Source organism: Rutidosis leptorrhynchoides, chromosome 2 (genome assembly GCF_046630445.1).
Source record: "Rutidosis leptorrhynchoides isolate AG116_Rl617_1_P2 chromosome 2, CSIRO_AGI_Rlap_v1, whole genome shotgun sequence".
NCBI lineage: Eukaryota > Viridiplantae > Streptophyta > Magnoliopsida > Asterales > Asteraceae > Rutidosis > Rutidosis leptorrhynchoides.
Window position 1 is genome coordinate 654,802,466 of NC_092334.1, and position 13,914 is coordinate 654,816,379.

A 13,914-nucleotide genomic window follows, 5' to 3' on the forward strand; every position below is an offset into this window, starting at 1 on the left:
AGCGGGTTTAGGCAATGAACTATTCAAACATAAAAATTAAGGTTTAAGTCCTTTAATAGTTGGTCGCAATATACGTATATTAAACAATGTATGAGAAATAATGTATGTCAACAAAACCTGACATGTAAATAGATGAATAATAGAAATCCATAAATTGAAAATAAGATTAATAATAGAATTGCAATATTGTTAAACTATTTTCTCATGTGACGACTTTCCCACATATCACTCAATGTAAGAAAACGTTTAAAGTAGTCATTTAGTGTGAAAATTAAAGCAACTTGTTGTTTTTCTTTCAATATCTTCCGCAAATATGTTAAACTCCTATGACGCACTTGATCAGCCTACATAAGAAACATAACAGAATTTCCAATTTTAGTATTTCATTGCATTGTTGGATGTCATTGATATAAATTAAGTTTTTTTCTTTCCTTTGCCATCAAATCAGTAAATATTGTAAATTTTCCAGTTAAAGTTGACATGTGAATTGCAAAGTTTGTCATAGCACACTCATTACCTTTATTGACAAATTGTTGTTCGGCTAAAGAAGCAGATATATTTTTCTTCAAATTGTCTAAATCTTTAGAAAGATTAGTTTATTCTTTCATCAGATTAGCCTTCAAGTCAAGGATTTTGTTGTTTAGCTCAGTGAACAATTCCACATGGTTCATGAGTTACTGAAAAATTAGAAAATAATAGTTTAGACTTCAGGTCATTAAATGTAAGATATTTGTAACATACAATTTTCTTATACAAATATTTTGATATCATTACCTCAATAATATCATAAGGACGAAAACCACCAATCCACATGATAGAGCGTGGCGTTGGAGGCATCCAACAACCATCTATAATACTAAAGTTGTGTATATTTGCAGCCGATTGTTTCATTCGAAAAAATTCATTATAATGTGAAAAAATAACGTCGACAACTGGCATGACAGTAGATGCATCGAAGGTTATCATAGTCGCCTTACGCAGATTAAATATAAGCCGGTGATGTTCTTCGGACCAATTTGAATAAGCTTTCGAAAAGTCTAATGGATCTTTATGTATATATTGACATAAATAAAGTGAAGAAAAAAAGTAAACAATCAACATATATTTAATGAAAATAACTGAAAAAAAAACTTTTCAATATATTTATTAAGAATAGTAAATATGAGAGTCAAAATTGTACCACTGCTTATATTGACTTTCTTTAATTCCTGTAAATAGGTATTGTAATTTTCATTAGATTGTAAAAATAAAGTAATAGCCTACAACAAAGTTTGTATTATTGAATTTAATTATATATAAGAACTATCAGGAATTTAGTAATGTAAATTACCTTTTCAAAAGATTTTTTTTTTTTGGATTCGTTTGTGTTGATAGTTCTTGAACCTTTCTTTCCAATGCATTTACATATGCTTAATACATCAAATATATATATAAAAAAAAAAAAAAACATTTCATCTCATATGTTGTTATATAACATAATATGAATGAATATAATATATTGTATATGAGGCCACTTTCTATAATCATTAAATTTTCTGAATCCGTTTATTAGCTTGAGAAACTTTTTATGGCTTTCAAAATACAGGATTCGCTTAACATTGTGTTTAGATGACATCAGTGGAAATTGTTATTGTGTGCTATTCGATTCACAAGTTGATATGTTCTTGAATAAAGGTGTCAACGGGAACATTGTCCAAGCAAGCAATGTAAGGATACAATTTTTTTTATAATTAATACAAAAGGATAGATGAAAACAACCTGTTTTCTCAACCTGGATCTTTTATTTGCTTCTCTGTTACTAAGTATTTTGATCATCGACTGAATTCAAGACAACATTTGAATATTAGTAGATTGTAGGAAAGTAATATTTATCTGAAAATTTGTAATTATTAATATACAAACAAACCTTTTCCTTCTGAGTGTTGTTATTTACCATTGTTGTTTCTTCTGAAGTTTGGTTTTTCATCATGGTAGAATAGTTCATGTTTTTTTTACTTAACCATGTTTGATAGTAATGAGGAAAACATACTCGCGCTTTGCTGCGGGGTAGTTTCGACCGCTTAACGATTGTTGATTTTGATCGGTTAGCGATCGTTTGATTGAATGTTTAAGAAATCACGCTCCTTGAGCAATAGTATACATATATATCATATATAATATAAATTTAAATACAATTGTTATCTTTTCTTATTTTTGTTTTTTTCTGCTAAATTAACGGCATAATATATACTTGTAGTTTGTCATGTAAAATATTTTAAGTATAAGTATAAAAGAAATAAATTGAAACATAAAATGAATTAAAAGTAGTTGAAAATGTTTAAATAGAGTTGATATAGTCAAACAATTACTCTGGCGATATATGTATGTATATATTGAATTGATACTCCCTATGATTTATATGAGCCCAGATCTGTACAATAATACTATATGGATTTATTTATTAGACCAATTTTTTTTGTCACCAAGTTGGCAAATGATATGATGTATAACAGTGAACAATTTTATCTCCCTATCACCTTAACTCCATCTCTCATCTTCTTCATATTCTCCTTCATCTCCCATGTTCTCCATCTAAAACTTGAAAAACTCCAAAACCATCTACAACCACCACTTTCAACCACCACCTCCGCCATCATGACGTCCTCTGGCGACCAGATCTAAAAGGTATTGGGAGTTTTCGGCAGCCGTCACGCGTTTCCGGAGACTGGCTACCTTTTTTGTTTTTCTTTCGAAACCGACGACGGCTCACGGCGGTGTCTGGTGGTTAAATTTTTTCGGCAATAATCACCACTAACATACAACTTTTTAAGTACAATGTACAACCTTCTAGGCACAATGTACAACTCTTATTTGCACAATGAATAACTTGTTTTGCACAATGTGCACGTTAGTGGGTGTGACGATGGTGGTTGGGTAGGTGGTGGGCAAAGGAGGTTTATGGTGTTAGTGACGGTGGTGGTGCGGGGTTGTTGTTGGCGGTGGTGGTGTTCGATGGTTGTGGGTGGTGGCTCATGTTTGTTGGTGAGGGTAGTGTGGGTGTAAAAGAAATTATGAAAGAAAAGGGGGGAATATGAAATGACCAAGATGACCTCGTGAATAGTGTTTATCCTCATGACAATTAGTACTGTTGATAATATGAGTAATTTTCCTAAAATGTTTGTTGTAAAAAAAAAACGTATATGTAGCAATTTGCTAGTCAACTGTTGGAATATTCAAATGAACCGATCCACTTTCATAATAATTTTAATTTTAATATCTTGCATGAGGAATATTCAAATGAATCCAATTTTTAAGTTAAGATCCAACGGACCAATGGCGCGACAATCAAATGTGATTGAAAAAAATCAAAGTTTTTTTTTCGAAAATTTTATTTGTTTTCTTTTTTTCTTTTTTTTCAATCACATGTGATTTAATTTGACATGCAGTAAATCACATGTGATTCTGCATGCCAATCACATGTGTTTCTGCATGTCAAATCTAATCACATGTGATTGAAAAAAAAATTAAAAAAAAAATTTTTTGTTTGAAAAAAAAAATTTTGAAGTTTTATTTTTCAATCACATGTGATTGAATTTGACATGCAGAATCACATGTGATTTAGTTTTACAATCACATATCATTGGATTTGACATGTTAAATTAAAAAAAAAAAATTCAATCACATGTGATTGTCGCGCTACATGTTGCGCTCTGATTGGTCCATTGGATTTCAAGCAAATTGTTGAATTCATGGGATTACAACTCTATCTTGAATACATTAAGATACACTTCAAATATATATAAAGTGTTACGATTTGGATGAATTCTCATTTTTTACGCATGCAGATGAATAGAGATGATTGAGAATCATGCACAGTAAAATTATGAATTATTGATTACTATTTCACCTACTCTATAATTGATTGTGAAAACAAGTAATGTACAGTTAACTTTTAGTATTATAAATACTCACTCAATTGTAAGGATATACATACCATTCTTGAATAAGAATTTAATCTCTTCTTTCTTCCTTCATATTAGTGTCTTCCTTCATATTAGTAGGATATATACCATATAAAGTATTAAATTATAACACGTTATCAGGAATATATACCATATAAAGTATTAAATTATAACACGTTATCAGCACGAAGAGCTCCGTATAATCATGGTGATTCTTCTAGTTGCTCAACCACCACTTCCACCTCTCAAGATTTCTGCCGGCCACCGTCCTCCGCCGCTGAAACCGTCGGAAGATCCTGAAACCTCCGATGTGTCTTCTCATCAAGAAGTTATCAGCTTGGATTCTTCCATCACTAAGTTATACTCATCAGGTATTCCAAAAATTGTTGACGTTATTTAATTTAAATTACTTTGAATTAATTAATTAACAAGAAAGTTTACTTCACCTGTTATCAATTTTGTTTACTGTCGACAAGAACCACAAACGACCATCACCTTCTACGAACCCTTTTATTGTTGCTTCTTCGATGTTTGTTTGCAATCAAACGCTAGAACCAACCATGACCTTCACTCTCAACCTTCATCTTCTATCATCAAAGTCATATATACATGTAAATATATATGCAAGTATTACATATAGTGAAGCAAACACTCACACACCACCTCTATTACACCCACCTCGCCACCTTAAACCGTCACTTTCTCTCTCTACCTCTTACGTAAAACACCACTTTGATCCCCATGAACTGCCACCTTCACTCTTTGATCAACCACCATCATCGTCTACATACCGCTGCTACAATTAATATTCATGTATTTTTCTTTTTGCTTTTGGTTTACTCCAAAACAACCATTAAAGAAATTGAATCTGTGATATGGTTTTAAACTACTTCGGTGTCTTCTTTTTTCTTTTTCCTAGCCGACACCCCCACATGGTTCCACTAACTCCTTTAAAAAAAAATGATTGAATATTGGATATTATAATACCTCACTTTAAGATAATTCGATGCATGAGGGACAGTTGGAAGACTTTTGGCCAAGCACTTGCTATCCATTTTACCCCACTTGATTATTTTGGCCTCTTTTCCACTAACACATAAAATAATGTTATGTCAAATGCAAATCATTTGTGGGAATGTGTTTATTTTTTTTTCCCCTTGGTGGCCGACCAAAAACAAATATCCCCAATTATTTTCAGTTCATGGCTACAAAAATTACAAATCAAATAATAGAAGTTCAAACTATTCGGTCGTGAACTTATTGGATTAGTCATCGGGCCACATTTGGGCCAACCGGCCAATTACCTTTATCAGGGCCGGTCCCGAAAATTTGAGGGCCCGGAGCGAGGCGAAAAAAAAAGGCCCCTAACAAAAAATTTAAACTATCTAAAAAAAAATGAATGACAATTAACGTCATATCAATAAACATAGACTATATAGCATTAGAATTACATACCGTTTGCAAAGTATAATAATTTTAGAACTCAATGTGTAGAGTCGTTGTAGTTTACTATGACCGTCTTAGTTCTACTTCCTAGCAGGGCTGTCCTATTAATTTTATGAGCCATGTTCAACTTGCAAAAAGTAGGCTTTTTGTATACTAAAAGTTTGTATATTAATCAGACCATAAAAATAAAAATAAGTTCAATAATTAATAAATTTATGCAAAATTATACTCGCAACCAAATGGAGTTAAAAATACACTTTTAATAATAAATTCAAGTACAAATAAGATGATGAATAAGATGTTTGTTATTAATAAATACAAGTAAAATAATAAAATACTTGCTAATAATAATATACTACGCCGTTGTATCAAAGAAGTTTGTATTTTGGGCCCATATATAAGTCCACTTGTTCAGTAACTAGGAAATATTGAATTAAACCCATTACATATTTACGCATGAAAGAAGTTTGTTTTTTTTGAGCCCCATACAAAGTTGGGCCCTGTGCTAGTGCACAGGTTGCACACCCCTAGAGCGGGCCTGACCTTTATCAAATCTTCACGTGAGCTTATAAGATCCACTAAGCATGAAACTCTGTTGGGCCAACGTATTATTTTGTTTCGGCCGTACTGAATCTTGTGAATAACCTTGATTAAATAGACACTGGGCTAAATTAAAACTTAAATGATCTGATTTTTCTAAGATGCCTAGCCTGTTATGTGTCACTCATAAATAAATAATTTTAGACCATAACACATATATGTTTATTAAGTGTTATCTTTTATGTACTTCAGATTGTAACTTGTTTGCAGGTAATATAATTTGATTATCTTGCTGAAATATAACTCATTATTTGCTTATCTTATTTGAAGTTTTAGTATGAATCCTGCTGGAATACAACATTCATTAAATGGTAAAGACCTATGTATTGCAGGTAGTGGTAACATACACACTATGATCAAATCTAAGAAATATTTCATTGATTTAAATCAAATGAAGGAATTATAAATACTATATCAGTTCTTGCAAACTTGATATAAGGAACGGAATCATATTACCAAATGGTACAAATTTTCTGATAAATAATTCTTTGTTTTCTCCCAAATCAAAGAGAAATTTGTTAAGTTTCTCTGATATATATCATAATGGATATGATTATCAGTCAATGATAACCGAAAATGAGAAATACATATGACTAAAAGCGCATATGATGAAAAGCGCAGCGCATATGATAAAAAGCGCATATGATGAAAAGCGCAACGAATATGATTAAAAGCGCATATGATGAAAAGTGCATATAATGAAAAGCGCAGCGCATATGATTAAAAGCGCATATGGTGAAAAGGATATATGATGAAAAGCGCATATGGTGATTAATGAAAAAGCGCATATGGTGATTAATGAAAAGCACATATGGTGATTAATGAAAAGCACATATGGTGATTAATGAAAAAGCACATATGATGATTAATAAAAAGCACATATGGTGATTAATGAAAAGCATATATGGTGATTAATGAAAAAACACATATGGTAATTAATGAAAAGCACATATGGTGATTAATGAAATGAATATTGAGAAAGAATCACCAATGTTTCTTGAAAGAATTCAAGGTTATATATATGGACCAATTCATCCATCATGTGGACCATTTTGATATTTTATGGTTCTAATAGACGCATCTAGCGGATGGTCTTATGTTTGTGTGTTATCAAGCCATAATATGGCATTTGCAAAGTTTCTTGCACAAATTATTAAATTGAGAACACGTTATTCTGATTACACCATTAAAAGGATGAGACTTGATAATGCTGGTGAGTTAACATCTCAAGCATTTAATGATTATTATATGTCTACAGGGATTGTTGTTGAACATCCAGTTGCTCATGTGCATACACAAAATTAGTTTAGCTGAATCAATAGATAAATGCTTGCAGCTAATAACTAGATAATTGGTAATGAGTACAAAACTCTCAATATTTATATGGGGGCATGTAAATTTACATGATGCGATATTAATTCGCATTAAACCAAGTGCAAGTCATAAATATTCTCCATTACCAACTTAATTTTGGTCGAGAGCCAAATATTTTTCATCTTAGAACATTTGGTTGTTCAGTGTATTTTTAATTACACCACCACAACAAATGATTCCTCAAAGAAGGATGGAAATATATGTTGGATATGAAACATCTTCAATCATAAGATATATTGAATCCATGACGGGTGATGTTTTTACACCACATTTTGCTGATTGTCATTATAATGAAACTTTGTTCCCTATATTAGGGGGAGAAATGAAAAATAAAGAAAAAGATGTTTCATGATGTGAACATAAATTAATGTATCTTGATCATCGCACAAAAGAATGCGAAAAGAAAGTTCAAAAATAATACATATGCAAGAACTTGCAAATAAATTACCTGATGTATTTACAGATACAAAAAGGAGTAACTAAGTCATATATACTAGCAGTAAATGCTTCAGCTAGAATTGAAATTCTAAAAGCTGACAATAATGTCACTCATGAGTCTTTGCCACGCCAGAAACGTGAAAGACCAATTGTAAAATGTCCCGTTCATATTGATTATAAACGTTCCATATTAATTGATTTCGTCGCGAGGTTTTGACCTCTATATGAGACGTTTTTCAAAGACTGCATTCATTTTTAAAACAACCATAACCTTTATTTTATCTATAAAGGTTTAAAAAGCATTACGTAGATTATCAAATAATGATAATCTAAAATATACCGTTTACACACGACCATTACATAATGGTTTACAATAAGAATATATTACATCAAAAATAAGTTTCTTGAATGCAGTTTTTACATAATATCATACAAGCATGGACTCCAAATCTTGTCCTTATTTTAGTATGCAACAGCGGAAGCTCTTAATAATCACCTGAGAATAAACATGCTTAAAACATCAACAAAAATGTTGGTGAGTTATAGGTTTAACCTATATATTATCAAATCATAATAATAGACCACAACATTTCATATTTCAATATACATCCCATACATAGAGATAAAATTCATTCATATGGTGAACACCTGGTAACCGACATTAACAAGATGCATATATAAGAATGTCCCCATCATTCCGGGACACCCTTCGGATATGATATAAATTTCGAAGTACTAAAGCATCCGGTACTTTGGATGGGGTTTGTTAGGCCCAATAGATCTATCTTTAGGATTTGCGGCAATTAGGGTGTCTGTTCCCTAATTCTTAGATTACCAGACTTAATAAAAAGGGGCATATTCGATTTCGATAATTCAACCATAGAATGTAGTTTCACGTACTTGTGTCTATTTTGTAAATCATTTATAAAACCTGCATGTATTCTCATCCCAAAAATATTAGATTTTAAAAGTGGGACTATAACTCACTTTCACAGATTTTTTACTTCGTCGGGAAGTAAGACTTGGCCACTGGTCGATTCACGAACCTATAACAAATATGTACATATATATCAAAGTATGTTCAAAATATATTTACAACACTTTTAATACATTTTGATGTTTTAAGTTTATTAAGTCAGCTGTCCTTGTTAGTAACCTACAACTAGTTGTCCACAGTTAGATGTACAGAAATAAATCGATATTTATTATCTTGAATCTATCCATGACCCAGTGTATACATATCTCAGTATTGATCACAACTCAAACTATATATATTTTGGAATCAACCTCAACACTGTATAGCTAACTCCAACATTCACATATAGAGTGTCTATGGTTGTTCCGAAATATATATAGATGTGTCGACATGATAGGTCGAAACATTGTATACGTGTATATGGTATCTCAAGATTACATAATATACAATACAAGTTGATTAAGTTATGGTTGGAATAGATTTGTTACCAATTTTCACGTAGCTAAAATGAGTAGTTTTTACCAATTTTGTTTTGCTCGCCATTTCTTCGTTTCTAATCCGTTTTGAGTGATTTAAGCGGCCACGGTTTTGTATTGAACTTGACTTTATGAAACTAAACAGAAAAGGTATAGGTTTATAGTCAGAAATACAAGTTACAAGTCATTTTTGAAAGAGGTAGTCATTTTCGTCGAACGAACGACATCTTGATGACTGTTTTGAAAAACATACTTTCACTTTGAGTTTAACCATGATTTTTGGATATGGTTTCATGTTCATAAGAAAAATCATTTTCCCAGAAGTATAGCTTTTAAATCAAAGTTTTTTATAGTTTTTAATTATCCAAACCAAAACAGCCCCCGGTTGTAACTACGACGGCGTAAATCCGGTTTTATGGTGTTTATCGTGTTTTTGAGTTTTAAATCATTAAGTTAGCATATCATATAGATATAGATCATGTGTATAGTTGATTTTAAAAGTGTAGTTAGAAGGATTAACTTTATTTGCGAACAAGTTTAGAATTAACTAAACTATGTTCTAGTGATTACTAGTTTACCACTTCGGATATGATAGCTTTTTATGTATGAATCGAATGATGTTATGAACATCATTACTACCTTAAGTTCCTTGGATAAACCTACTGGAAAATAGAAAAATTGATCTAGCTTCAACGGATCCTTGGATGGCTCGAAGTTCTTGAAGTAGAATCATGACACGAAAACAAGTTCAAGTAAGATCATCACTTGAAATAAGATTGTTATAGTTATAGAAATTGAACCAAAGTTTGAATATGATTATTACCTTGTATTAGAATGATAACCTACTGTAAGAAACAAAGATTTCTTTAGGTTGGATGATCACCTTACAAGATTGGAAGTGAGCTAGCAAACTTGAAAGTATTCTTGATTTTATGAAACTAGAACTTGTAGAATTTATGAAGAACACTTAGAACTTGAAGATAGAACTTGAGAGAGATCAATTAGATGAAGAAAATTGAAGAATGAAAGTGTTTATAGGTGTTTTTGGTCGTTGGTGTATGGATTAGATATAAAGGATATGTAATTTTGTTTTCATGTAAATAAGTCATGAATGATTACTCATATTTTTATAATTTTATGAGATATTTCATGCTAGTTGCCAAATGATGGTTCCCATATGTGTTATGTGACTCAAATGGGCTGCTAAGAGTTGATCATTGGAGTGTATATACCAATAGTACATACATCTAAAAGCTGTGTATTGTATGAGTACGAATACGGGTGCATACAAGTAGAATTGTTGATGAAATTGAACGAGGATGTAATTGTAAGCATTTTTGTTAAGTAGAAGTATTTTGATAAGTGTCTTGAAGTCTTTCAAAAGTGTATGAATACATATTAAAACACTACATGTATATACATTTTAACTGAGTCGTTAAGTCATCGTTAGTCGTTACATGTAAGTGTTGTTTTGAAACCTTTAGGTTAACGATCTTGTTAAATGTTGTTAACCCAATGTTTATAATATCAAATGAGATTTTAAATTATTATATTATCATGATATTATGATATATTAATATATCTTAATATGATATATACATTTAAATGTCGTTACAACGATAATCGTTACATATATGTCTCGTTTCGAAATCCTTAATTTAGTAGTCTTGTTTTTACTTATGTAGTTCATTGTTAATACACTTAATGATATATTTAATTATCATATTATCATGTTATATATAATATAACAATGTATTAATATACTTCATATATATTTAGTAAGACGTGGTTATAACGATAATCGTTATATGTATCGTTTCGAGTTTCATACGTCAATAGTCTCCTTTTTAAGTATATAAATTATTGTTACTATTTTTAATGAGATACTTGATGATCATTATATCATGTTAAACATATATATTTATTCATTTATGTATCATCATGTCATATACAACTTATAGCGTTCGTGAATCATTGGTCAAACTGGGTAATCAGAAGTTTACAAAATTTCCGTTTCAATTAACCAAGTCTTAACAAGTTTGATTGCTTAACATGTTGGAAACATTTAATCATGTAAATATAGTTTTCATTAAACATATAATCATAGAAAGGTTCGGAAAAGTTCGGGTCACTACAGTACCTACCCGTTAAATAAATTTCGGCCCGAAATTTTAAGCGATTGGAGGTGTTGGCTCATCTTCTGGAAATAAGTGCGGGTACTTCTTCTTCATCTGATCTTCTCGTTCCCAGGTGAATTCGGGTCCTCTACGATCATTCCATCGAACCTTAACAATCGGTATCTTGTTTTGTTTAAGTCTCTTAACCTCACGATCCATTATTTCAACGGGTTCTTCAATGAATTGAAGTTTTTCATTGATTTGGATTTCATCCAACAGAATAGTGAGATCTTCTTTAGCAAAACATTTCTTCAAATTCGAGACGTGGAAAGTGTTATGTACAGCCGCGAGTTGTTGAGGTAACTCAAGTCGGTAAGCTACTGGTCCGACACGATCAATAATCTTGAATGGTCCAATATACCTTGGATTTAATTTCCCTCGTTTACCAAATCGAACAAACCCTTTCCAAGGTGCAACCTTAAGCATGACCATCTCTCCAATTTCAAATTCTATATATTTTCTTTTAATGTCGGCGTAGCTCTTTTGTCGACTTTAGGCGATTTTCAACCGTTGTTGAATTTGGATGATCTTCTCAGTAGTTTCTTGTATTATCTCCGGACCCGTAATCTGTCTATCCCCCACTTCACTCCAACAAATTGGAGACCTGCACTTTTTACCATAAAGTGCTTCAAATGGCGCCATCTCAATGCTTGAATGGTAGCTGTTGTTGTAGGAAAATTATGCTAACGTTTGATGTCGATCCCAACTGTTTCCGAAATCAATAACACATGCTCGTAGCATGTCTTCAAGCGTTTGTATCGTCCTTTCACTCTGCCCATCAGTTTGTGGATGACAGGCAGTACTCATGTCTAGACGAGTTCCTAATGCTTGCTGTAATGTCTGCCAGAATCTTGAAATAAATCTGCCATCCCTATCAGAGATAATAGAGATTGGTATTCCATGTCTGGAGATGACTTCCTTCAAATACAGTCGTGCTAACTTCTCTATCTTGTCATCTTCTCTTATTGGCAGGAAGTGTGCTGATTTGGTGAGACGATCAACTATTACCCAAATAGTATCAAAACCACTTGCAGTCCTTGGCAATTTAGTGGTGAAATCCATGGTAATGTTTTCCCATTTCCATTCCGGGATTTCGGGTTGTTGAAGTAGACCTGATGGTTTCTGATGCTCAGCTTTGACCTTAGAACACGTCAAACATTCTCCTACGTATTTAGCAACATCGGCTTTCATACCCGACCACCAAAAATGTTTCTTGAGATCCTTGTACATCTTCCCCGTTCCAGGATGTATTGAGTATCTGGTTTTATGAGCTTCTCTAAGTACCATTTCTCTCATATTTCTAAATTTTGGTACCCAAATCCTTTCAGCCCTATACCGGGTTCCGTCTTCCCAAATATTAAGATGCTTCTCCGATCCTTTGGGTATTTCATCCTTTAAATTTCCCTCTTTTAAAACTCCTTGTTGTGCCTCCTTTATTTGAGTAGTAAGGTTATTGTGAATCATTATATTCATAGATTTTACTCGAATGGGTTCTCTGTCCTTCCTGCTCAAGGCGTCGGCTACCACATTTGCCTTCCCCGGGTGGTAACGAATCTCAAAGTCGTAATCATTCAACAATTCAATCCACCTATGCTGCCTCATATTCAGTTGTTTCTGATTAAATATGTGTTGAAGACTTTTGTGGTCGATATATATAATACTTTTGACCCCATATAAGTAGTGCCTCCAAGTCTTTAATGCAAAAACAACCGCGCCTAATTCCAAATCATTCGTCGTATAATTCAGTTCGTGAATCTTCAATTGTCTAGACGCATAAGCAATTACTTTCGTTCGTTGCATTAATACACAACCGAGACCTTGCTTTGAGGTGTCACAATATATCACAAAATCATCATTCCCTTCAGGTAATGACAATATAGGTGCCGTAGTTAACTTTTTCTTTAACAATTGAAACGCTTTCTCTTGTTCATCTTTCCATTCAAATTTCTTCCCTTTATGCGTTAATGCAGTCAAGGGTTTTGCTATTCTGGAAAAGTCTTGGATGAACCTTCTGTAGTAACCCGCTAGTCCTAAAAACTGGCGTATGTGTTTCGGAGTTTTCGGGGTTTCCCACTTTTCAACGGTTTCAATCTTTGCAGGATCCACCTGAATACCTTCTTTGTTCACTATGTGACCGAGGAATTGAACTTCTTCCAACCAAAATGCACACTTTGAAAACTTAGCGTACAGTTTTTCTTTTCTCAGCAACTCTAGCACTTTTCTCAAATGTTCTTCGTGCTCTTGATCATTCTTCGAGTAAATAAGTATGTCATCGATGAAAACAATGACAAACTTGTCAAGATATGACCCACACACTCGGTTCATGAGGTCCATGAACACAGCTGGTGCGTTAGTCAAACCAAACAGCATAACCATAAACTCGTAATGACCGTAACGCGTCCTAAAAGCAGTCTTTGGAATATCATCTTCCTTCACCCGCATTTGATGATATCCAGAACGTAAATCGATCTTCGAATAAACAGACG

The 13,914-nt window shown here is 32.5% G+C and overlaps 1 protein-coding gene across 1 annotated transcript; it reads right to left on the reverse strand.

Moving 5' to 3' along the window:
• Window positions 1–208: 208 nt before the first annotated feature.
• LOC139893804 (transcription factor HBP-1b(c38)-like) lies at window positions 209–2,023 on the reverse strand. Its single transcript, XM_071876994.1, has 5 exons — window positions 1,759–2,023; window positions 1,181–1,208; window positions 775–1,046; window positions 518–677; window positions 209–344 (listed from the first exon to the last, which is right to left on the reverse strand). The coding sequence occupies exons 1-4, from the start codon at window positions 1,813–1,815 to the stop codon at window positions 675–677; spliced, it is 360 nt and encodes a 119-aa protein (XP_071733095.1). The 5' UTR covers window positions 1,816–2,023; the 3' UTR covers window positions 209–344; window positions 518–674.
• Between the last annotated feature and the right edge of the window lie 11,891 nt (window positions 2,024–13,914).

Bases quoted from the DNA above. Each gene is read 5' to 3' on its own strand.
- LOC139893804 (XM_071876994.1), bottom strand. From the start codon at position 1,815: ATGATCAAAATACTTAGTAACAGAGAAGCAAATAAAAGATCCAGGTTG. The intron at 1,209-1,758 runs GTTGTTTTCATC...ACCTATTTACAG, and splicing joins GATCCAGGTTGAGAAAACAG to GAATTAAAGAAAGTCAATAT. The intron at 1,047-1,180 runs GTACAATTTTGA...ATATACATAAAG, and splicing joins GAAAGTCAATATAAGCAGTG to ATCCATTAGACTTTTCGAAA.